General features: G+C 40.5%; 1 protein-coding gene across 10 annotated transcripts in view; it reads left to right on the top strand.

Annotated features, from left to right (window-relative positions):
- The window catches only part of RABGAP1L (RAB GTPase activating protein 1 like), a 770,330-nt gene that overhangs the window by 713,283 nt on the left and 30,680 nt on the right, over window positions 1-26,367 (top strand). For 9 of the 10 annotated variants that reach the window (XM_047076973.1, XM_047076974.1, XM_047076971.1 and 6 more), the window contains one exon: window positions 24,856-24,948. In XM_047076973.1, the coding sequence (XP_046932929.1) occupies window positions 24,856-24,948 (93 nt within the window). Of the gene's footprint in view, window positions 1-24,855; window positions 24,949-25,141; window positions 25,446-26,367 lie in introns of those variants that run through there. The other variant, XM_047076976.1, reaches the window with a different exon arrangement.

The raw sequence follows: 26,367 nt of genomic DNA, 5'->3' as shown, positions 1-26,367 counted from the left end.
ACTTATTTAAAAGGATTTTTTAAAAGATGAACTCTGAGCCAGCCTCTGTATTCAACTCTCTCTTTTTAGCCACCACCTTCAGTCTGGAATAGTTTCTCAGTCTTACTTTGGCTTTTATAAGCTTGATACTTTCAAAGATTGCAAACTAGTTATTTAGTAGAATGCCTCTCAATTTGAGTTTGTCTGATGGTTCCTCATGAGTAGATTCGGGATATACATGTTTGACCAGAATATATCCTAGAGATGATGCTGTATTTTTCCTGTTGTATCCATTCTATTAGATGGAGCACGAGTTTGATTTGTTTCATTAGTGGTGATGCCCAATTTGATATTTTGAATAAAGGTGGTTGCTGCCAGGTTCTTCATGCAAAGTTGCTCTATTCCTCTTTGCGACTAGTAAGAATTTTCTGGGGAGGTACTTTGAAATTATGTAAATATGCCATGCCTAATCAGTTTCCGTTTATTTCATTTTTACCTATATGGACTCAAGCTTCCCTATTATATTCAATATTGTATTTTGTTACAATCACTATTTTAATGCTGAAATTACCGCTTGTTTGGTCTTTGGGAGCTCCTTCAATATGGTTTCTCTGTCCTTCGGACGTGTTCCCATTATTCTTTGGGCACAAGTTGCTTTTGAAACAGCAAGATATTCCAGGCTCTTTTTGTACTTTCTTGTTTCTAGCTTTGGAACCAGGTATTTCTCCAAGCAGCCCTGGTTCCTTTTAATAGAAGATGCTATTTAGAAACTATGATCTTTGGAGTAGATGTGCTCACCAGAGAGGTGTCATTACCTGTAGGCCCGCTCAGCAGGCAGAGCTAAGGAACACACGCACATACACACACACACATTTGCAACTGTATTACTATGTACCGGAAAAGTCTTGACCCTGTGTCATTACCTCCACTGCCAATCCAGTACTACAGTGTTCATTCTGGTTTTCTCTTTCCATTATTGTAACTCCCTTCTCTGACTTTGAGGAGTCTGAATCCTTAACTTATTTGCTCAATCCCCTTGTATGTACAAGTCTGCCATTTCTGCTGTTCTCCCCTCCCCCGCCTCTGCCTTATGTGAATGTCCTCCTCACCCTGCTCAGGCTCTAATTGTCAAATTGTACCCCGCTCCTGGATGTTTTCCACTAGGGCTCTAACACACCCATGCCAGGCTTCCTTTCCATGTAAATACCCTCCTCACTCTTTTGAGCTCTAATGTTCCACACAGGACCACCCCTTTGGTTGGTTACCACCCTCACTTTGCTTGGTTACCACGTTGCTTGGGCTCAGTTTACCCATTCTAGGCCACCCTACACTGTATTTTCATGGGTTTACAGGAAAGGAAATTGGATGACTGACAAGTACTCAAGAGTTTGCCTAATGAAATGGAAAATAGAGCAAAAGTTCTCCAAATGTGTTTCCTAGACCCAGAGTATCAGCATCCCTTGGGAACTTCTTAGAAATGCAAACTTTTAGGCCTCATCTCAGCCCTACAAGAAAAAGCTCTGGGAATAGCACCCAACAATGTATGCTTTAAGCCCCCAGGAGATTCTGGTGCACAGTAGTGTTTGAGACCCATTCCACTCTACATCCTGGCTATCTCTTGCATAATGAAGGCTCCCTGATGGTCAAGTGTGCCTGGGGACCATTTTTAGGGTTTTGGAGCCATCTCAGCATTTTTGGCCTTTCATCGGGGTCAGACTAGAATATTTAGTTCAGTTTACCAACTTTGGAAAGCCCAGTCCTCCAGGGAAAATTATGAACTTGTAGAAGAATTAAACTCTGTCTTTTTGATTTAGAGACCTTTTTATTAAGGCCTAACAGAAATAGTTGAAGCAGGGATCAGAAATGGTAATAGCAATATCAAAGCAACAGAGCAACACCTCTGTTTTTGTTTATTTTAAGCTCACTTACATATGATGTAAGAATGTAGATTAATGAGCTAGTGGTCTCTTATACTGGGTATGTTTTCTGCAGTTATCAAAAATATGTTAGGCATCCCTGTACACTGGTGGTGGGAATGTAAATTAGTGCAGCCACTATGGAAGAAAGTATGGAGGTTTCTCAAAAACTTAAAAATACAACTACCATATAGTCTAGCAGTCCCACTTCTGGGTATACATTCAGAGGAAATGAAAATGGGATCTCAAGGAGAAGATCTGCACTCCCATGGTTATTGTAGTCTTATTCACAATAGCTGAGATAGGAAAGTAAGTGTCCATCAATGGATGAATAAAAAAGATGCGCTATATATAATGGAATAATATTTAGCCATGAGAAAGGGGATCCTGCCATTTGCATAAACGTGGATGACCTTGGGGGCATTATGCTAAGTGAAATAAGTCAAAGAAAAGCCTATAATATATTATCTCACTTACATGTGGCATCTAAGAAAGCCAAATGCATAGAAACAGAAGGGAAGGGTTGCCAAGGACGCGAAAGTGGGGGAAATGGAGAGATGGAAGTCAAAGTATTCAAACGTCTAGTTGTAATATGACTAAGTTCTGGAAACCCAATGTACAACGTGGTGACTGTAGTTAAGAGTGTTGTATTATGTACATGAAAGTTACTAAGAAAGTTCTTAAATCATTCTCACCACGAAAGAAATGGTAATTATGTGAGATGATGGAGGTGTTAGCCAATGCAGCAGTGGTTAATCACACTACAATATACACATAATCCCAAATCAACATGTACAGCTTCAACTTAACACAGTGTTACGTGTCATCTATATCTCAGAAAGGCTGGTGGGGGTGGGGAATAAAGTCTGTGACATGTCCTAGAATGTTGAAAATATGTGCTTCACCTATTTTGACTTCTCTTGACATGGAGGTTTACATTTCAAGTGAATAAGGTTGTGGAGTAAAACAATTTGAGAAGAAAATCTTTTTTTTCTTGAAAGGCATGAAAATATCAGCATAAAAGACTGTATTTATACTAGAGAACAAAGCATAGTCAGTTTAGTGTTGTGACCTTCATTCACCTCAATGGAATTAGCCAAGACCTCTGTTCTCTGTTTAGATTCCTGGGCCAGATGTATTCTGGGTCCTTTAGCTTTTCGATCAGCAAAAAAGGATAATTTTGACACAGTACCTGAATTTAAAATATTTTTAATTCAAGTTAAAAGTTCCCTTGAATTAAAACTGATTTCCCTTCCTAAAAGGTGATTGATATTTCTGGTTTTCACTTTCTTTGTTGTCAAAAAAGGCGTTTTTACCATTTTTCACAAAATCTTTGTACATGTTTCTGGGCTCTCCGTTTTGAGTGCATGTGAATAACAGTTTTGAAAATACCTAGTTATGATACCTTTGACTTTTTTTGGACTAGAAACAACAGGTATATAAATGTCTACCCACTCAAATTTACAAAGTCTAGAAGATGAATTAAGTCACTTAATATGGATTTTGACTTAATTTTGTCTAGTCCTTACATATTTGTATATGTAAATAATAGTCTATAGTAGTGAGGGGTGGGGGAGGAGAGTTAACCATGTATTTTTTTATAAGATTAATTATAAAATAGCAATACTTCATTTACAAAACCAGATATCTGACAGAGACTCTGTCTTCTTCATAAACGTTGGTATTACCAGTACCTGGTACGAGATGATAAGTGGATTCTCAATACATGCTTCTTGCTAAACGGAGTTAGACTTATGTGAATCGCCAGCGAAAACTGGATATCCCAACTTGGAGCCTCTGTAGTTCATTCTCATAATCTCGTTTTGGAAATATCACCTTGGAGACTGTGGTAAGAACAAGAGACCCATTTAGGCCCCAAAGGTCTTTGCTAATAGTCCGCCTTATCTCGTTGGCTAATGCTCCCGACACCATTCTGTTGAATTGTATTAGATTATGTTCAGGTTTTGAATTTGCCTGGGGCATGTGTAAGTAGAAGCCAGGTTACAGTGAACAATTTGGAATAACAACCTCTCCAAAAAGAATGAGAAAGTACCTCAGAGAGAGAATTAAGTTATGGATATGTAAATCAAAAAGAATTTTTTTTCTTTTTTAACCTTTGCATTTGCTTAAAAGGATGGCATTCATTTCAGTTATTAACGAGGATATTTCCCTGTAAGCTAAAAGCCTATAACACAGATTTCCAACTATAAAGCCCTGTTAAATGTGTATTCTAAAGACCTTGTATGTAGAGGGGAAATGGGTCATCTTAGGCAGGTTCCAGCCTGTCCTTTTAATGACAGTAGCTAAAGAAACATGGGTACATGTCTCCATGTGAACTCAGCCAAGGAGATTGGAATAGCAATACTCTGTGTGAAGGGAATTTTGTACAAATGCTGTAATGTTTTTACAAATGCTATAATGTAAAGTTTGTAGAATTTTTTACAAAAGTCTACATTTCTCAGCAAGTTCCTTGGGCTCGGTGTGTTCCAACTCTAGGTGTAGCTAATAATCTTCACATGGTTTCTTGTAATGAAATACCATTAAGTAGTTGTGTTGTTTTTTTTTTTTTAAGTTTAATTAAATTCCTCCTTCTCTCCTTCCTCTCTCCTCCCTCAGTTGAATTCGTTCCTCTGTGACTTTTTCCACATCCACCACTTGGAGGACGTTTGTGACATCACAGTGACTTGATGAGGCCCACTCTTCTTTTCACTGCATTTCCTGCCATAGCCATTTGGTTTTTTTTGTTTGTTTTTTTTTTAATGTTTATTTATTTTTGGGACAGAGAGAGACAGAGCATGAACAGGGGAGGGGCAGAGAGAGAGGGAGACACAGAATCGAAAGCAGGCTCCAGGCCCTGAGCCATCAGCCCAGAGCCCGACGCGGGGCTCGAACTCACAGACCGCGAGATCGAGACCTGAGCTGAAGTTCAGACGCTTAACCGACTGAGCCACCTAGGCGCCCCCATAGCCATTTGTTTTAAAATGATACATATTGGGGCACCTGGCTGGCTCAGTCTGTAGAGCATGCGACTCTTGATCACGGGGTTGTGGGTTCAAGCCCCACGTTTGGCATAGAGATTACTTTAAAAAAATGATACATGCTACTGGACTTGTGAAAGGTAGCAGAATGTTAAATCCAGAGACCCCTTTGAGTGTTTGTTCCTCCTCATCTAGTTATACAGTTTCCCCCTTGTAAATTATTACAGTGGGGAATTTATTAAGGAAAACATCGTTTAAAAATTTTACCAGCTGCTGTATACTGTCATTTGCGGCCCTCGGCTGACATTCCAACAGCTGCAGTCTATGCGCCAGCTTTTACTTTCAGCTGCTGGAGGCCTTTCTATTCCTGTTCCCATGGAAATGAGGAGGGCCGGACGGGTGGAAGGAAGTGAGGGTTGAAATGCATATTTCCCCATACCTTATTTTTCTTGCCTCCTCACAGTTGCCATGGAAATGGGAACATAAATGCCACTCTACTCCAAGCTTTGGAGAGCAGTCATTCATGTGTAAACAGCAATAGAGGGACCCTAAACAGGCATATAAAAAAGCTGATCTTAAGGTCTTCCCTTTTACCTGTGTGTGGCCAAGACGAATTTCATATTATTCTCATTTGATCTACTCTAAGCGTTAAAAATGATTCAATTAATTTTTAGAGAGTTAGTTTGATATTAGAGAATTCTTTTATGATTGTCAGATGTATATGTAATCTCCATGTGTTAAGCATTCACTATGCATGATGTTTTTTACTTTTTTCTTATCCTTCTCCTACTCCCCCACCCCCCAATTAAAGAAATGAATTTCAATTTGGGGAAGAGCATCCAGTCGCCTAGCATAAGAAGTCTCCCAAATAGTCTCATTCTTATGCACCATTTCAGAAATTGCCCCACAGAGCAGAGGTAATTATTGGCTCTGTCAAACATATCAAGGAAAACTGCCATTTTTAATTGGCTATCACAGTCTTCTCATTTAGGTAACAAAAATATCCTATGTTAAGTGGATTTCTGTGTGTCTCCACTCATCAGCCCTGTGTCATCACATACCTCCTGTAATACCCATACTCAAAGAAAATATATGGGCATAGTCTTCATCTGTCTTTTTTATTCTGATATTTTAACTAATTAACAAAATCCATTCGAACCACGAGACATTAAGAATATGCTTAACTGAACAAATCGGCTTTAGGCGTCTTTTAAGTATTCAGCTCTGGGTTAGGTTGAAGAAGGAGATATGAAGTTTAAATAAAGAAGGGTTTTGTTTGTTTGTTTTCGTTTTGTTTTGTTTTGCCTTAAGATATCCTATTCAGGAAAATTCCTACCCCAGGAAACGCTCCTTACCGCCATATGTGATTATTAAATGAGTGGTATAGACACATTCTAAAGAAGCTTAAGGAGGAGAGGGATCATTGGGCTTAACTGAAATGACTGAAAAGACTTGCTTTAAAGACTTCTCTTCCACTGGTTCTCACGGACCTTCTTGTGCATTTCCTACTGTCACCTTCACAAAGGCCTTTTGTCCTGAACGGTTTTCAGAACTTTCTAAGTATTCTTTCAATTGCCACCTTTCTCCTTTTCTTCATCCTCCCTTCTAATTTAGCTTAGATATGCCATTTCCAGATGAACAGTCTTAACCAACACAGTTGAGATCCTTCTGTCCCCTTGTTTTAGCACCCCTCAGTGACTTCTTCCCATTATTGGGACAAGACTTTTCCAGAGAGTTCTAACGTCAGATACTCTGTTTTTAAAGCCCTAGAAGCTACCAAAACAACCAAAACGTTTTTAGTATTTTAGGTTCTTCCGTCTTCCACATTGCTTCTCACATCCAGAATGGACACAAACATCTGTGAGGACCATGTGGCGGATTTTTTTTTTTTTTTTTTTCCGAAAATATGGTCACTAAACTAGCAACTACCAAAATAGGTTCATGCTTCCCTCAACTGGCGGTGACCTAGATCTCCTGATGATCTGGCTTCAGTGCCTTCTCTCCAGCCTGCTCTGCGGATGCCAGACACAAGGGCCTCTCCTAACCCCGGCGGGCACAACTGCCTATTGGTACAGTTGGGAGGCCCATGCTTTTTAGCATCATGCCTCTGCTTACAGCAGTTTCCTTCCACATCCTTTATGGAACTTGGAAAGAAATAAGCAATAATGAGCTGGGTTGTTTTCTTTACCTTGCTCCTCTCTGTACCTCTTACAGTCCTACCTGCTGTTTCTTCTACTTTCTGCAATTTACATTAAAATACTCCAGCCTACACAGTGTGATAAAACCTGGGTTAAACCCCAGCCAACAGTGTGATAAGATATATGTTAGTTTTAGTCTGCACTTTGGACTCTTAATATTTGAAGCACCCTGATACGGGAATACAGTCTAGGGTTAGTTGGTTGGCATTGGAAAAAGCCTAATCAGGAGATAACCACTGTAAATTTATCCCACTTATATTTAAATCTACACTAGAGGGTTTTCTAATTAGCATAAAGGATGTCAAATAATTTTTAATTGGATTGGCTAGAAATAATGTATAGGCCCCTCTAGCCTTGCACGGATTTTGCATGTAAGATTCTGGCGAGCCAGGCGCTCTGACATCTGCAGAACGGCAGCTGACTCGGAACAGCCTCTGGGCTTGTTTTCCCAAGAAGGATGCTTCCTGCTGGGTAAAAGGGAGTGGGGAGGAAACCGGTGGTCTCGTTTGTGTCTAATCCTTAGAGACTACAGATACCCAAAAAGAAAAAAAGTGGAAGGAAGGAAGGAGGGAGGAAGGAAAAGAAGGATCCTGACACTTGAGAATGGTCACTAGCAAAAGCTCCCCCCAGAACAGTGCTTATAGGCCAGGCCAGCTCCTCCCTAAAGTCTGTCCTAAGTTTCCTGGAGAGTTTGTGAAAACATTCTCCTCTACGAGTCTTCTATTTCCATTATGGCATTAATCAAATTTTAAAGTTTATTGTGAATTTCTTTTCTTTTCTTTTCTTTTCTTTTCTTTTCTTTTCTTTTCTTTTCTTTTCTTTTCTTTCTTTCATTCATTCATTTTTTTTTTTTTTTTTTTTAAGATTTTAAGTAATCCTTATACCCAACCTGGGGCTCCAGCTCACAAGACCAAGAGTTGCTCTACCCACTGAGCCAGCCAGGCTCCTCTGTCATGAATTTCTTTTTAAGTTTTTGTGTTTTTACTTACTTACTTACTTACTTACTTACTTACTTGTTTATTTATATTTTAACAGAGAGACTGAGAGCAAGAGTAGGGGAGGGGCAGAGAGAAAGAGAGAGAGAGGGAGAGGGAGAGAGAGAGAGAGAGAGAGAGAGAGAGAGAATATCCAAGGCAGGCTCCACACTGTGAGCAGGGAGCCCAGAGCCTGACACAGGTCTGAATCTCAGGATTGAGATCATAATCAAGAGTTGGATGCCTAACCAACTGAAACACCAGCCTCCCCAGTTGTGAATTTCTTAAAGAAAGGGTTGTGCCCTAGGTATCTTTGTATCCCAGAGAGCATTTGACCTAGTGTCTTGCACAAAGTAGTTGTTTGTTGAATTAATGAGCATATACACGCACTTCTCACTTCTTTAAGGAACAGACCCAGCATTGGGTCGTGGGGAAACTGGGGGTTCCCAGAGTCTATTAATTAGGTGTTCACAGTTCTCAGGGAGTCAGTAGTAAGTGTCCACAACCATCTCTGCTCTGCTTGATGATCAGTACAAAGATGTGTGGGACTGTCATCAACAGCAAAGGAAAGTAGCACTGTGTCACCTCCTTTCAGAAATTCAGAGCTAAATGTATTTATCATTTCTGTTCCTGCCAGTTCTGACTCTCGATGTAAAGGTGGAAAAATTGTTAGGGAAATTCTTTTTCTTGTGTATCTCTTAGGCAGTGTTGAGGCAGCATATATGGCTAACCGAGTAGATAAAAAGGGTAAAGTGACAGCAGAAGACCAGGGAGAAAAAAATACAAGGGGCTTAAGTACAGTACATAGATTTTTAAAGCAAAGCAAAATGAAACAATGTTACTTAAATGGTAGTATGGTCTAGTAGTTCAGAGCAAGGGGTTTGGACCTTGGCTGCCGGGATTCGAATGAATCCCCACCTTGCTAGCTGTGTGACCTTGGGCAAGTAAGTTGTTTAATCTCTCTGGGTCTGTGTTTTCTTCTCTTTAAAGTGAGGATAATAATAGCACCTACCTCATGCATGTGGGGCTAAAATAAATTAATACATCTAAAGCATATAGCGTTTGGTGCCTCTCTTATAGGAAGCGCTGGGTGTGTGTGCTATTTCTATAGTGACATGGCCAAATCACCGCTCTAAAGGCAGAAGAAGAAGGCTAATTTCAGTCTGTTTACCTCATGTGAATAATCTTCCTGCTTTGAATCTCCCACAAACTGGTGCTTATACTCTTAGGTGAAACTTACCACATTCTACCCTAAATTACAGAATTATTTGTAAGCTCCTTAAAAGCAAAGGCTGTCTTCTTTGTCTTCCTCTTAGCACCCAGAAGAGTGCTTACATAACAGCCTGGCTTATACAATAGCTCTTTAATAATAACTATTTGGGGAACTGCAAAGGAGACAGAGTAGGTTGATCTATGAGGTTGGTCCCTGGAGAACCTGTTCCTTGGGTTGGTGCCTGTGTACCTCTCACACTTTTTCAGCCTCAGCTGGCCTTTTCTGTCCCGACTGTGCTTCACCTGACCTTTGGTCCCTCAAACCAGCCCTCTTTCCCAGAGCCAGCTTCATGGGCACGAAGCCTGCGCAGTCGCACAGGCCCCCACGCTTGGTTGAATGCTCTATCATCTTGGGGTGGCTGGGTGGCTCAGTTGGTTAAGTGTCTGAATCGTGATTTCGGCTCAGGTCGTGATCTTGCAATTTGTGGGATTGAGCCCCGCAAGGGGTGCCACGCGGACAACGCAGAGCCTGCTTGGGATTCTCTCTGTCCCTCTCTCTGCCCCTCCTCTGCTCTCTCTCTCTCTCTCTCTCTCTCTCAAAATAAAAAAACAAACATAAAAAAGAGAGAGGGAATGCTCTACCATCTTGAAATTAGCACTTTTTACATAAGGAATCTCAGGTTTTGTTTTGTACTGATCCTGCAAACTATGTGGCCGTTCACGCTCCTTCCCATCCTGTGCTACTTGTTCCCTCTGCTGGGAGCACTTTTTCTCCCCACTCTTCTCTGGCTAACTTACTCCTCAGGTTAATTGTCATTCCTTAGAGACATAAGCAAAATTAGAGCCACGTGCGTTATTATCTGTCCACCTTGACTTCTCCCTCACGGTGCCCACCTCACTTTGTAAGTGCAGTATCGACTTAAATCGTGTGATTACGTCTTTAAAGACTCTCTCCCCACCAGACTGAGCTCCTTGAGGGGACAGACTGTGCATTTGTTCCTGGATGGCTGTGCCAGCTACACAGTAGGGAGTCAAGAAGTATTTGTTGAATGAGTGAATGAGTGGATGAATGGGTGATTTTTAAAAATGCGGAGTAGGTATAAGTTTTCCTTCCCATCTTAAAAAGGGATGTATAAAAATGGCAGTGCAATCATGCAGGTTGATACTCTGCTGATGCCAATTAACCAATTTCCTTACTGCCTTTAAAGGTACACGAATACAGAGAAGGCTCCCCTTTCTCACTCTTTTCCACTGTTTGTCCTTCTCAGCCTGGTATATTAAGGTTGAATCTTTCTAAAGACAGAAGTACTCAGGTTGTCTTAGCATATTAGTCTTGAATGAAATGTCTTCTAGCATAAATGTCCCTGGTCTTCCACCCATTAAGAGTACTTTTAGCAAGAGATACGTATTTACTTTTGTTCCATTTGCCAATGACAACCTGACATAAAAGTACTGTTTCAGATTCCTTAGCATTCAGTGGTGCCAGGGTCAGTGTTATTATAATGAATGTAGCATTTGATGGTAATAAAGGACAGTGTCCTGCTTGGCTCCCCCACCATTCCTTCTCCTCTGTATCATTGTCTAATTTTAAATAAGCTTAATTAGCTCTCTTTGAATGAATACTGGATCGGCTTTCTGCGGCCCAGTTTTGGGACTACATCTGGTTAATCTACTCCCTGGACTCAGACCAACACCATTCAACATGTAACCAGATTTAGCACATTACCTGCCATCTTACAGTCTTAAGTTTTAGCACTTGATGGTCATTCTGTTATTTTCTAAACTCTATAATAAAAATTTTAAGTGATCCATCTCCAGCCAAAACCTTACTCAGAAGTAGAATTTTACTTGAGACATTACAGAGGATGTTGAGCACTTTCCCCCAAAATAAAAGAAATACCACCATCCGTTATGGTACACCAACTTAGCATATGCCCGCTTCTTAATTTTCACAAAGAGAAAAATAGAATGTTTATAACTCAATCTAAAGTTGAGGATATAGTGAGATAAGAATTCTTATTACTTAAAAGAAAAACGGGCAAAAGTGTCTCTTTTTTTTCTCTCTCCTTCAAGTGCAAGGAATCTGAGAAAAATAGATTTAAAATCCAGCAGAAGGAGTGCTAGTTGCTAGTGAACCAGCTGCAGCTGTGGCGTGTGGGTGAAGAAAGGAACCTGGCATTTTTTTGTACAAATCAGGATGTGAAGCAGTGGGAACAGAAAGAAAGAAATACAAGAAATAATACACAGAGAAGAAAGGCATTCTCAATGAAGCTATAGGCTCCCCAAAATGTTCCATCTAAGTGTTGACTGATTCCAATACCTTAAGGTAATTTGCTTTATGCTGTAAATCTCCTGGGTGGTTTATGCCTCAGTACTTTTTTTCAGACAGCTGAGAGAGGAGAAAAAAATATGATTTCAATCTGCCCCCTCTTGAGACTTTATGAAATTCTACGCAGACTTCTCCCAGAGTTAAATTCCTGTTTCAACCACCCCGGGGTCCATTTGACCTTCTCTTTTTTCTGGCTTGTCCAGAAAATTCAGGTTGAAGATGTTTATACTTTTCTGAGCTCCCCTACTTGATGCTAGGTAATATGGCAGATGTCTTAGGTTCATTATCTCCTAGTCAGGTGTTTATATAAAATAGTATCTCCACCATCCTGCAGCTGATTAGCTTGGTCCATTGCAGCAGGCTACTGATGAGGCTTAGCAAAGGCCCTGGATTTGAGAGCTGCGTGTGCCGGATACATGACGGGCAGTGTAGATGACAGGCATGTGACAAGTAAGGCTTGACGTTGGTGTCAAAAGACCTGTTGGGTCAGTTGTTATTATGGTCCCTCTTCATATTACTTAGTCTTCCTCATTGTGTAGAATGGGTACAGTTAACCCATTTTGGGGCTTTGTGAGGCTTAGGGAACACAAAATATGTGAAGTGCTCTGGCCAGGGCCAAGGCATGCATTATTGTGCTCAATAAAAGGAGATAGTTATAGTAGTGTGATTTGTGTTACCCCCTTTTTAAAACATAAATGATGGGAGCTCTGAATAAGAGGTTTAAATGATTTGCTTCTAAAATTACATAGTATTCAACAGAGAGGGATTTCAAATGTAAGCCTGTTCAACCCTAAAGCACCTTACATATAATTCTGTTGCTTACATATTTATTCTTGAAGTGCGTGGTTTTTCTCTTTTTGTTTATTTTTTAATTTTTTAAAAATGTTCATTTATGTTTGAGAGACAGAGAGACAGAGTATGAGCAACGGAAGGGCAGAGAGAGAGGGAGACAGAATCCAAAGCAGGCTCCAGGCAAGCTCAGAGCCTGACACAGGGCTCAAACTCACAAACCATGAGATCATGACCTGAGCCGAAGTCAGACGCTTAACCGACTGAGCCACCCAGGAGCCCCTGGTTATTCCCTTTTCAAAACTTGACTTTGTCCTTGTAGCCAAACTGTTTATGTAATAGATTCTTGAAATATTTTAGAACATTAAAAATAGTCCTTCCTAATCTTACAAATTTATTCTGTCCTAAAGCTTATTTATAAATTGGTTGTTTGAAACACAGAATGGATATTTCTTTAGAAGTTGGTGGTCATATTCTCAGGCCAGTTCGTTAAAAGCCTCTGTAGCTTGTCCCCCATTCCCTTAGCACTTGATATTTTAATCCAGTGGTTTTCAAGTGGATAACACAGTATGGCAGAATTGCCTGAGCTTTATAAAATAGGAGGTGCCTAACCATACCTTAGACCTTTCAATTAGAGTCTTGGGGTGAGTATGCTGAATCCATCCCAGCAGAAGCAATGGCATCCTACAAATCTGAGATAGGACAGAACATGTGCAGAAGGAAGTAAAAGAAGTCCAGTGTGGCTGGAACAGAGACTGGCGACCCCTAAATTCTTTTGATTATGCAACCCTGTTGGTAAAAGTAATTTAAGCACATACTTCCAATATATGTCTCTTCACTTTTTAAATAAATTAATGTGTACTTTAATAAAATAGGCACAAAAATAGACATTTTTAAAGATGAGGTTAAAAAATAAAAATTTAAAAAATAAGGTTAGAAAACAGAACTAGAAGTTTGAATAATTGCCTTTTGCATCTACTTAGATACTTTCATGTGCTCCCTGGGATGGGAGCCCCACTTTTGCAAAATACAGGCATAGGCAGGGGGGGGGGAAAGTAGATAGAGACCAGATCCTATATGATCAGCAGAGCTATGTCAAGTATTCCTCTCTTTATCCTAAATGCAACAGGAAGCATTTGAAAAATTTAGGTAGAGGAATGACAACAGATTTGCATTCTGAAAAAAAAAGGTTGGCTGTCCTATGGAATAGGTTTGGAGCAGAGCAAGGACAAATCCAGGGAGACCACTTGGGAGGTTATTGCAGTGATGAGAGGAGGTTATGGGTTAAACTAGGGCAGTGTCATTGAGGTTCAAGAGAAGAAGACAAACTAGGAGACATTTGGAGGCATGTTCTGTAGAATCTAGTGAGTGATTTCATGATCCTCAGTGGGAGAGGGGTCACTGCTGGGTTTCTGGCTCAAGCGTCTGGATGGAAGATGAACAGTGGGAGAACTGGTTGGGCATAGAGTGGGTGATGAAGTCCAGTTTAAATGTTTCTTATGTGAAATATCCAAAAGATGATGGGAAGTTAGCAGTTGGATATGTAGGTTGAGCTCAGTAGAAGTCCTGGGCTGGAAACTATAAAAGAAGAGCTGTCAACGTATGATAGTAAATAAATTACCTCCGGATATTATCTATTGATAGGAAGGCTCGAGCTTTTTATGGACCGAGGAGTTCCATAAAAATAGTATGCAAGATTAGATTCATAGGACTAGAGACAAGGAATTAGAAATGAACAGACAAGGGGTATCTGGGTGGCTGTCAGTTAGTTGTCTGACTCTTGCTCTTGGCTCAGGTCATGGTCTCACAGTTTGTGAGACAGAGCCCCAAGTCTGGCTCTGCACTGGTGGCTTGGAGCCTGCTTGCAATTCTCTCTCTTCCCCTCTCTCTCTGCCCCTCTTCCACTCATGCTTGTGTACTCTTTGTCTCTTTCTTTCTCTCTCTCAAAATAAATAAACTTAAAAAAGAAAAAGAACAGACAAGCATTTTCTATAAAATGCCATGGTTTCTGGGAATGCAAGCTGGTGCAGCCACTCTGGAAAACAGTGTAGAGATTCCTCAAAAAACTAAAAATAGAACTACCCTATGACCCAGCAGTGGCACTACTAGGCATTTATCCACGGGATACAGGTGTGCTGTTTCGAAGGGACACATGCACCCCAAAGTTTATAGCAGCACTGTCAACAATAGCCAAAGTATGGAAAGAGCCCAAATGTCCATCGATCGATGAATGGATAAAGAAGATGTGGTATATATATAATGGAGTATTCCTCGGCAATCAAAAAGAATTAAATCTTGCCATTTGCAACTACGTGGATGGAACTGGAGGGTATTATGCTAAGTGAAATTAGAGAAAGACAAAAATCCTATGACTTCACTCATGAGGACTTTCAGAGACAAAACAGATGAACATAAGGGAAGGGAAACAAAAATAATATAAAAACAGGGAGGGGGACAGAACAGAAGAGACTCATAAATATGGAGAACAAACTGAGGGTTGCTGGAGGGGTTGTGGGAGGGGGGATGGGCTAAATGGGTAAGGGGCATGAAGGAATCTACTCCTGAAATCATTGTTGCACCATATGCTAACTAATTTGGGTGTAAATAGAAAAAAAATCTGAAAAATAAAATGTCACGGTTTCTTAAAGTTGCTATAACATTGGGAACAGGCAGCTTGTATAAGAATGTAGTAAAGAAAGTAGAAATGGATATTTCAAAAGCTTTCATAGATACTTTGATGAGCACGCTACATTCAGGAGTGAGCCATGAATGTTGGATAGTGACTCACATCATACAATTATTCATTAATGAGTCCAGGAACCTGTCACAGGTGTGTGCACCATTAGACTTGAGTGATTGGAAAGCTGCACACACCAGATGAGATGACAGCAGTGCGGCACTCAGGAAAAGAATGCCATGTAGTTTGATGTCTGTAAGCCTTGGGAGCTCTGTCAGAGTTACAAGAGATAAGTACTTTCCTTGTCTCCACTGCCTTAAACCATTGTATTCCTTCCTAGAATACAGATTGCCAGAGGCGGGGGATGAAATGGGTAAAAGGGGTCACAAAGTACGAACTTCCAGTTATAAAATAAAGAAGTTCTAGGGATGTAATGTACAGCATGGTGACTATAGTTAATAATACTCTAATGCTCATCTGAAAGCTGCTAAGAGAGTAGATCTTACAAGTTCTCATCACATAAAAATAATTCTTATAACTATGTATGGAGACGGATGTTAATTAGACTTGCCGTGATCATTTTGTAGTGTATACAAATCTTGAATCCTCATATCGTACATGTGAAACTAATATGTTATCTGTTAACTGTACCTTAATAAATGAATAATACAGTTGGGGCGCCTGGGTGGCTCAGTCGGTTGAGCGTCCGACTTCGGCCCAGGTCGTGGTCTCACAGTTTGTGAGTTCGAGCCCCGCTCGGGCTTGCTGCAGTTAGCACAGAGCCTGCTGCGGATCTTCTGTCCCCCCTCTTTCTGCCCCTTCCCTCCTTGCGATCTGTCTCTCAAAAATAAATAAATCTTTAAAAAACAAAGAATACAATTAGTAATCATTTATAGGCTCTTATGTTCTCTGAAGGTTCCCCCCACCAATCCTGTGGGGTAAAAATGTCATTGACTATGTTTCCCCTTCATCCTAGTGCTTAAAAGCTCAACAAGACTCAAAGTAGCTTCATTTGCTGAACACTGTGAAGAGGATTAAGTGAAGCCTCACAGGACATGGCCCTCTTCTCTTGACTCCTTCCCATCTATTTCTTCCCAGGAATTTAGGCCACTGCAAACTGACTGCTAGAATTCTGATCGCCACTGATCCACTTTCTCTCCAGATTTTGACGGGTCCTTGCAGAACTAACTCTGAATTAGAAATTCTCAGCCCCCGGTACCCCAGGTCACCAAGAAATATGCTACCATAGTTATCTATTTGTTTCTCTCTCTAATGATTAATGTATTAAATGGGATCATTTATATTCATTCTAAGAAATTATCTGAAGTGAGCAAGAGTGATACATAATTTCTAGTACCTTTGGCTTATTGATTTTTAGGCACTCAGACTCCTGACCAGCCAGGAAAATATTAAAGAGATCCTAGCAGACTTTTTATTTAAATAGTGGCTTACTGTGCCAGTATTTGCATCCATCAATAAATATTTTTGTGTCTTTCATCTTTGAAATAGAGAAGCAGATTCATCAAGCTTTGAATAATACATCTGACAAGTGACTAGCCCATTGTTAAAATTTAGCACAGGGGAAATGCTATTTTTTAATTGGTCAGGAAAGCTTACATAAACCAGTCATAATGAAAATCCTCCTCACTGGAGTGTGCCTTCCCCTCCCCCCAAAAGAATTTCTTCTTGATCACCCTTGTATCTTTTATGAACATATGTACTTATATGCCTTTTATTGCACTTGCAAAACTATATGGTAATTAGACACTTACTTGGCACTACATCAAGACTTTCAGCTTTTTTTTTAATGTTTATTTTTGAGAGAGAGAGAGCACGAGCTGGGGAGGGGCAGAGAAAGAGAGAGGGAGACCCAGCATCCGAAGCAGGCTCCAGGCTCCGAGCTGTCAGCACAGAGCCCGACGCGGGGCTCGAACCCACAAACTGTGAGATCATGACCTGAGCCAGAGTCGGACACATAACCGACTGAGCCACCCAGGTGCACCAAGACTGTCAGCTTCTTGAGGAGATTTGCTTTCATTGGTCCCGGGCAGTAGAGCAAAGTGGTTGAAGAGGGCAGAATCTGGAGGTAGATGGTGGCCTAGATCCCCACTCTGACTCTCCGTTTGCCAGCTGTTTGATCTTGGGAAAGTTACCTCTCTTCAATTCCCTTATTTGTAAAATCTAAATAATACCTCACAGAGTTGTTGAGAGGCTTAAATATATAATTTTCTAAATTATAGCTTTAAAAACGTTAGGGAATTCTTTGACATGCAGACACTCCATGTTTCTCTGAGTGCCAGTTACTGCCGATCAAAAACAGAGCGGAAGGATGCGGACGTCAGAATGTACGAATGCAGTGCTGACTACCTCGAGTGCCAGTCCAGGCCTCCCCTTGGCTTTCCCGAAGCACAGTCAGAGCCCTTCAGCACAAAACCCACTTTTTCTCAAGTGTCTACCCTTTGTGTCTCCCATTACCCAGTGTCCTCCCCTCCCTGTTCGGAAAGCTGTATTGGACATCCTAATTGTAACAATGACTGGAGGAAACTACCAGCATTTGATAGGTGACATCTAAATGGGCCAAGGACACTCAGGGCTCAGAAAGGGGAAGTGGAATCTAATACAACCCAAAATCATTCCACCCAAAATGACAATAGTACTCCTACCTCGAGAAACACTAGTAGCTCCTAGATTCTTTTCTCTACTTAAATTGGGAGTCAACTTTTCACAAAACTGATGCACAATTGCATAAGATCAGCCTGTGCCAGAAACCATGCCATGTACCTTGCAGAGTGTAGACCAGGTTGAAATTCTCCACACATACAATCTGCTGTGTTGTGTCTCTTTCTCTTTTCTGTGTGTGAGTTTCCCTTAGGTTAATGTGATGGGTGTGCTTCAAGTTTGTTACTTAAGAGTTCTAGTGGGGCGCCTGGGTGGCTCAGTCAGTTGAGTGTCCAACTCCGCCTCAGGTCACGATCTCACAGTTCGTGGGTTCGAGCCCCGCGTCGGGCTCTGTGCTGACAGCTCAGAGCCTGGAGCCTGCTTGGGATTCTGTGTCTCCCTGTCTCTCTGTCCCTTCCCCATTCATGCTCTGTCTCACTCTGTCTCAAAAATAAATAAAACATTAAAAAGAAAAGTTCTATTATTCCATTATTTACAATTCAGACTTTAAGATCTGTGTTGTTTTAGGACTCCTAAACTCCTTAATATATAAAGAGCACATTTGATAATTAGGAGATCCAACAAGATCATGTGTGTAAGAGAAGAAGTATGTTTTATTAAAAATAACTAATGTTGGGGCACCTGGGTGGCTCAATCGGTTGAGTGCCTGTCTTTGGCTCAGGTCATGATCTAATGGTTTGTGGGTTTGAGCCCCACGTCAGGCTGTGCTGATAGTGTGGAGCCTGCTTGGGAGTCTCTGTCTCCCTCTCTTTCTGCCCCTCCCCAGCTTGCTCACTCGTTTTCTCTCTCTCTCAAAAATAAACATTAAAAAAATTGGGGTGCCTGGGTGGCTCAGTTGGTTAAGTGACTCTCTTGATTTCAATTCAGGTCGTGATCTCCTGGTTTGTGGGATTGAGCCCTGCATTGGGCTCCACACTGGGCGTGGGGCCTGCTTAAGATTCTCTCCCTTTCTCTCTCTGCCCTTCTACCACTCATGCTATCTCTCTCTCAAAATAAATAAGCTTTTAAAATATTATTAAAATTTTTCAAAAAAATAACTAATGCACGTGAAATTTAAGTATTAATAAGGAGTACTCAAAATAATGTAATAAAAGTAAAAATAAGGCAATAGCCCAGCTAAGTGTGATTAGTGAGATAAAGATTAATAAGTCAAGTTCATCTAAAACTAGTTGATATATGGGTCACCTGGGTGGCTCAGTCAGTTAAGTGTCAAATTCTTGGTTTCGGCTCAGGTCATGATCTCATGGTTCATGAGTTTGAGCCCCGCATCAGGCTCAGTGCTGCCGGTGCAGAGCCTGCTTGGGAATCTCTCTCTTTCCCTCTCTCTCTCTGTCCCTCTCCCACTCACGTACACACTCTCTCTCTCTTTCTCAAAATAAATAAGCTTTAAAAAAAATTAAATTAATTGACATAGAACAAAAAATTATAAATCTATATATATATGCACATATTTTAATTCTATTAGAGTCATACATAAAAATAAGAAATATATGCTTTAGGGGGTGCCTGGGTGGCACAGTCGGCTAAGTGTCTGACTCTTGATTTCAGCTCAGGTCATGATTTCATTGTTTGTGAGATTGAGCCCCAAGTCGGGCTCACAGTGCAGAGCCTGCCTGGGATCCTCTCTCTCCCTCTCTGTCTGCCCCTCCTCTACTCACGCTCCTTCTCTGTCAAAATGAATAAATAAGCACTTAAAAAATATATATGCTTTAGATGAAAAGAAGAGGGAGAGCATGGGAAAAGAAAGTTGAACATATTCTTTAGTCTTCCTCTCCTACATCTCTAACTGAGGCCAGCATGATGAACATTGAAAGAATAAAGCAAATTAGTAACTATTGTATTTTCTTCTTCCTGGTTATCGAAGGTCACCATGGAGCACTCCCCCACCATTCCCTTACCACCCCCTTTCCCTTAAGTTCATAAAGCTCTTTTCTGTATATTTCCTGATAACAGCTGAATAGAACCCATTTTCATCAGTAAATGGCAGGTGACTGCATTGGTGACCAGGACAGGAGTTAATAAAGCCTCTCCAGTGATTTAGTATGATCATCAGGGGAAGAGATGAAAAAGGCCCCTTGATTTAGTGCATGTCCTTCAAACTGCTGTTCATGAAATCATTTTAGAAGGTCTGAACAGGCATTTAAAAAATGGAATATGATAAAATATAATAGGAAATATCAGCAGGCATTGTACAGATCCTTAGTAAAAACTGAGATTTAAGAAATACCACAACTAGTTGCCATCAGTGGTGAGCAGGAGAAGGCAGGAAAGGACTGAATGAGTCTACACATTGGTCTGGGGTGGAGTTGTTTTTATCTTTTGCTTACTGCTATTCTGATACTTGTAACACAGGAGCTAACAGTATATGGTTTATTTTATGTTGACATAATTTGCAATTGGTTCCAAAATGAAGAGGGCAGGGAAGTTTTTATCTTGCTTTCAGCGAAAGTGTAAATAAAAACTTTCAACTGAGTTTTGTTTATAAACACGTGGTAGCTCAGTCGATAGTGGTTACGACTTATAATATGTTGTATTGGTCTCCTACTGTCACCTAATTTAGAGACTTTAAAGAGTACAAACTTATGATTTTACAGTTCTGTAGGTTAGAAGTCTGACAGGGTCTCACTAGGCTAAAATCAAGGTGTCAAAGGCGCTGCAGTCCTTTCTGAAGGCTCTCTTTGCCTTTTCTAGCTTCCAGAGGCTTCCAGAGGCCCCCATTCCTTCACTCAGGGACCTCTTCCTCCATCTTCAAAGCCAGCAATATTGAATTTCTTTGGCTTTTCTGCAATAGTCGCATCTCCTCTGATTGAAGTCTGGAAAAGTTCTCCTCTTTTAATGACTTTGTACGATTCCATTCAGTCCATCCAGAAAGTCCAAGATAATCTCCCCAAGCCAAGATCCTTGACCTCAATTACATCTACAAAATCTATTTTGCCATGTTAAGGTAGCATATGCCTAGGTTCTGGGGATCAGGGTACAGACTTCTTTGGGAGGCCATTTTTTTTTTTTGTCTATCATAGTTGTCTATATTGACTCTTGCTTCCAAAAGATTTTTCTTATAAAATAAATTTATGTAAGGAAATTAGTTGATTTAAGGAAAACATAGTAGAAAATGTGCTTGGACATGGCAAAAATAATGAAAATGGCATTCAAATGACTAAAGTTTGGGAAATACACTTCCCCTGACAGCCCAATACCAGAAGAGACTATAGGCCAGAGAGACGGGAGACCCGCCCAGATTCCAGTTGCTCTGCCACAACCAGCTGGGTCCGTCCAGCCTTCTCAGCCACATGGCTTCACTTTCCTCATCCTGAAGGTGGGGATTATACCAGCCAGACAGTCTCCAAAGGTCCTTCCACATCCAAATTCCTAATTCTATGTAAATGGTTATGTTATAAATTTAAATGTCAGGGTTAAATATATCATGAAATATATCTAAATGTCATGTACTATTCATAAGATTAAAACAAGGGTTCTGTTTTAAATGCTTACTTCCCCAAATTTAGTTGTTAAGTCCAAAATGTCAGGCCTTGGCTGATTATTTCAATGATCGCTGTCAGACTTGTGAGAGATTGTCTTGCCAGGGTTTTTCTATTCGAAGGTTGTTTGTTTTTAATAAACACCATTTTGAACTGGTGAATACTTTTATCATTGCTCTTATCAAACAATTGTGGATTTTTTGAGGACATTTCCTGAACTTAGCCAAATAGGGAGTATTAGGTAGAAGATGAACAGTTGGTGAAAGAAGTCTCCCAAATTAGGTAGACATTTAAAAGGATTGGTGATTTGGAGTGCCTGGGTGGCTCAGTCAGTTAAGTGTCCGACTTCAGCCCAGGTCATGATCTCACGGTTTGTGGGTTCGAGCCCCACATCGGGCTGTGTGCTGACAGTGCAGAGCCTGTTTGGGATTCTCTCTCTTTCTCCCTCTGTCTCTCTCTCAAAATAAATAAATAAACTCAAAAACTTAAAAGGATTGATGATTCTTCAAGTGCACACTTATATTAAAAACATTTAACAAGGGGAGAGATACCTCTACCACTCTTGAGATAATAAGTTGTTTCACTTCTGATAATTCTTGATGACTTTCTGTTCTTTTAATTAAAACTACATATTAAGGAGGTATTTTATTCCTTTCTCTGCTAAGAAAACCTTCAAGCTCGATATTATATTCCCTAAAATAAAATCAATTTTGTCCTGAAATGCAGTTTGAAAAAACTGTGACAGGCTGTGTTCTTTGATTATCTCGTAAATAACAGTTTCATATCAGCTCACCTTCCTCCTGCCCCCTCCCCTCTTTCATTTTGTGCCAATCACAGGTGGATGCTCAGTATCACCCCGCAGCACAAGATAAATAAGCTTGGAAGGTTTCCTAGCAACATATTGTTCTGGGAACCTGCTCTGTTTCCCTGAACTTGATGAAGCCAAACATCTTAGAATCTCAGCCAGATGGGCAAGGAAGCTTATTGAGGGTGTTTAATGCATTTTTTAAAAAATTTCACATTGAAATGAACCTTTTAACATAAGTAGCAAGATTGACTTTTAAAGGGATACTTTTTTACATGAAAAAAAATTCTGTAGCACTTGGAATTTGAGAAATATGGTTTTAGAAGAAATGCTCTTTGAAGCACGCTTGCAATGTGGCATCCAGTCATTGGTGACTGGATCCATTGTAGAATCGGCTGGGAAATACTTCCGCATAGGACTGCTGTTCAGTTGCAGAAATCCTGACTTACTTCCCATCTTGAAGGTAAATGGCCTCGGGAGGAAGCACCCTCCTTACAGAACTCCCTTCTCCCCTTGAGCCTGCTCCCGGGAATGCCCGAAACACCTGTCCCTGCTTGAAGCTCTGAGACCTTCTTCTTCCCTTTTGCCTCGGCTCCAGGGCTACCAGTGCTGGAGATTTGCCAGTTCATTTTAAGAGGCTGGTTTTGGGTTTTGGAGTGTATGATTAATAGCACACAGGGGAAAGAAACCTAGAGGAAATGGAGGCTCCTTATTAAAGTCAAGAAAAAAATCATGTTGTTGCTGCTGTTTTGTTGGCACACGACCATGTATGTTTTCCTGGTTTGTCTGATGCGCTTGAGGCCACACGGCCGGCAGGTGGTGCTTCCCTCTCTTTTGCACTCTGGTTGGTCGGGTGGACTGTTGAAGGTCTCTGGAGATGGAGTAAGACAAAATCAGTGTCTCCTGACACTTGCCAGCAGTGGTTTTGCGATTCAGTGACACCCTGAAAAATGTCCTTACTTCTTGCTCGACTGGGGAGATATTCCCCCATCAGCCAGATGAGTATTGTCATCATGTGGTTGTTGAATTATGATAATCCACTGTCTCAAATTTGGACTGAGTTTGTGCAACTTCCCAGGTGTGGTAAGAAGCAGGTAATTCCAGTATTTCAGAGTGCTCCTGGATGGAACAGAAGAATTAGAGTAAGATGGGGCAGGACACATGGCGTCTCTGCTTTGTATTTAACACATTCTCTGGCCACATTCTCACACACTAATTACATGTTTTTTAAATACCATATTTTGAACTTGACGAGAAACACTCTATTGAGAGAGCCTCGTCTGGGCCAATGTCTTAAATGGGTATCATGACACAGTGACTTAAGTAGGTGTCATGACAGTTACTGAGGAGCATCAACGTACATCCCTGCCTTCAAGTTCCTAAGAATCTAGACAAATAACACATTCATTATCTTTAAAAAAAATTAGGCAAACCTTTTCTTCCTCTCAAGTCACTTACTTGAAGACCTAAACATTGAATAAAGGTTTTGATGTTGAAAGGAATTCTATCATTTTGATTGTTCAAGGAAAGCCTAAAAGTAGACTTCATCTGTTATATGGAATATAAGAGGTTATAATACGTTAATTTTATTGAATACTTTTAAAAAACGATTAAAAAAAATATCCAGGAACTGGGGCACCTGGGTAGCTCAGTCAGTTAAGCATCTGACTTCAGCCCAGGTCATGATCTCACGGTTCGCGAGTTCAAGCCCCCGTCAGGCTCTGTGCTGACAGTGCAGAGCCTGGAGCCCGCTTCGGATTCTATGTCTCCCTCTCTCTCTGCCCCTGCCCTGCCCCTACTCACACTCTGTCTCTGTCTCTCTCAAAAATAAATAAACATTAAAAATAATAATAATAATAATAATAATAATAATAAATATCCAGGAACCACACAATATTTTAGATACTTTGCCTGTGTTACAGCACTTAATTCTCCTGACAGACATTTTGAAGGAGAAATGTATTTGTCTGGCATGTTACAGATGAAGAAATTCAGGCTAAGAGAGGTTAAATACCTGTTTGCCAAGAGGTTTCATAGTTAATAATAAAAAAGGTAGGCATTCAGACTTTGATCCATCTAGTGCCAAATTCTATGACCTTTATACTATGTTAAGTTTATTTGTTTATTTTTAGAATTTGAAGATTCTGTAAGATCTAGTCTTTTTCCAGTAAACAGACTACTGTCTTTTAAAGATGACACACAATTTTAGCAAGAAATAGATGAGTCGTTTCGATGATTTTCTATTATCTCATTACAGCACAATGATTCTGTTATTTCTTGGGAGTTTTCAGTGACAAACTTTAGAATCTTCTTTCTCACTGGATGGTATATTGACTATTTAAATATGTTTTTGTTGCTCAGTTTTTTTATTTTTATAAAATAATTTTCATTTTTAACCTGGTAGAAGGCTATGAATGAATGTTACTTAAAAGTATTTAGAGTTAATAGCACTGTTAGATACATTTACAAGAAAAGTTGTGACGTAACAATATTGCAGAACAGAAATGGATGGACTGTAGCCCATGTTTGTAAATAAAGTGTTGTTGGAACACAGCCACTCTGATTTGTTTATGTGTCACTTGTGGCAGCTTTTTGTGCAGTAACAACAGAGTAGGGAAGCCGTGACCTAGACTATGTGGCCCACCAAGCCTAAAATACACTATTTGGACCTTTACAGAAAAAGGTTGCAGATTCTTGCTCTAGAGTCTAGACTTCTTCCCCCTCTCCTTTGAGTTGGGTGTGCTCCATTAGAATGCCAGAGACTTAAGTGGGAAACACATCAGAAAATGTTTTCCTAAAGAATCGCCTTGTCTAACGTGCTTTTTCTCTAATCCCTGCAGGTACCGACCAAGAAACTGAAGAAATATGAGAAAGAATATCAGACAATGCGAGAGAGTCAGCTGCAACAAGAAGACCCAATGGATAGATACAAGGTATGGGCGGCAGGGGTCACCCGTCAGAGCAAAGTGCCTTCTGCACCCTAAGGTCGCAGTAAGTGTGGCAAGTTCAGTGTCCTCTGCTCCCTTTTGATTGACTTAGATGCTCTCTGACCATGATAAATGTCCAGGTATGTTTTCATTTCAGGAAACTCTTGAGTAGCCAACCATAATATTTCTTTTCTTTCAGTTTGTATATTTGTAGGAAACTCCACCTGTTGCATTTATACTGGGAGTCTTCATAAGAAGCTGAGAGAAAGAGAGGGGAAAAAGAAAGAAAGTGGCTATCGACTACTTTCAAAAATGAGAAAAAAAGGAAAATGGCAAAGTACTGTTTTAGCTGTGCGTGGTCACATCCACAAAGACTGTTAGAAGGTGAACTGTTCCAAGACTGACACCAGAATGTTTCAGACTTTCCTCTGTCTGTGGCAAATGTTAAAAATACAAACTCATTTGGAAGGAAAAATAAAACCCACAAAGGTTAATGGAGCACAGTATTGGTGTTTGTTGCAACATTTATTTCTACAAATTTATGAGAAACAAGTGACATTTCACTACAGTATGCAGTTTCAGAATCAGAGTGATTTCAATTTAATATCTTAGTTAACTGTAGTATTTTATTTTCCATGAGGCCATTCACAGAGATCTATCTCTTCAGTGGTAATTAGCACTGTTCCCATGATGCAGTGTTGGGGAAACACTGATTTTGAACTTATTTTTTCCAACTGTAATATTATTGTCCCTTGAACATGTTTTTAATTCCTCAGATTCCTACAGGTGCATAATGGTTCCCTCCCTCTGCATGTCAGTAACATTAGGATTAGAGAATATTGCATTTTCACGCAGAGCATCACCAATGCCAGAATAACCTACCAAATAATATACTGGGGTCGCATTGTCAGATCGCCCACAACAGGGTGACTTGTACCTCTGTGACTCCGGTTGCCTTTATGTGGTCGGAAACACATGGGCAGCTGTAGTCACAGAACGGCTTGTCCTCGCTGCTGAACTGAATAGCGCGGGGGTGGGGGGTTTGGAGTGGGGTGTGGCGGCAGCAGTATGTGGATTTTGTGGTCGGGCCTGAGTTCAAATCCTGGCTTTCAAAAAACAAAAACACCATTGTAGGATTTGGAATCCACATTAGGGGTTTCAATATCTACCCCGTTGTTCAGCAGCTTGGGCTGTTAGTGAACTTCTTCCTCCTCTGTAAAGCATGTAGCTTAGGCATTTCCTTGAATGACTTGTAAAGATGAGGGATTTTGTGTGTCAAGTACCTAGCACGTGGTTGGTGTTCGATAAACGGTTGTTACTAGCCTCACTAGGCCAACTCCTCCAATTACCCAGCTGTGACTAGAGTCATAGCCCCTTTGCGGGTCTGTTCCTCCAGTCCCCCACTTCCCTATTTCACATTTCTCC

The sequence above is a fragment of the Lynx rufus genome, unplaced genomic scaffold (assembly GCF_022079265.1).
Source record: "Lynx rufus isolate CCGP_SWC_20201006 ecotype Redwood Valley unplaced genomic scaffold, mLynRuf1.p SCAF_15, whole genome shotgun sequence".
In the NCBI taxonomy this organism is placed as follows: domain Eukaryota; kingdom Metazoa; phylum Chordata; class Mammalia; order Carnivora; family Felidae; genus Lynx; species Lynx rufus.
This window is presented reverse-complemented; position numbering and strand designations above follow the sequence as displayed.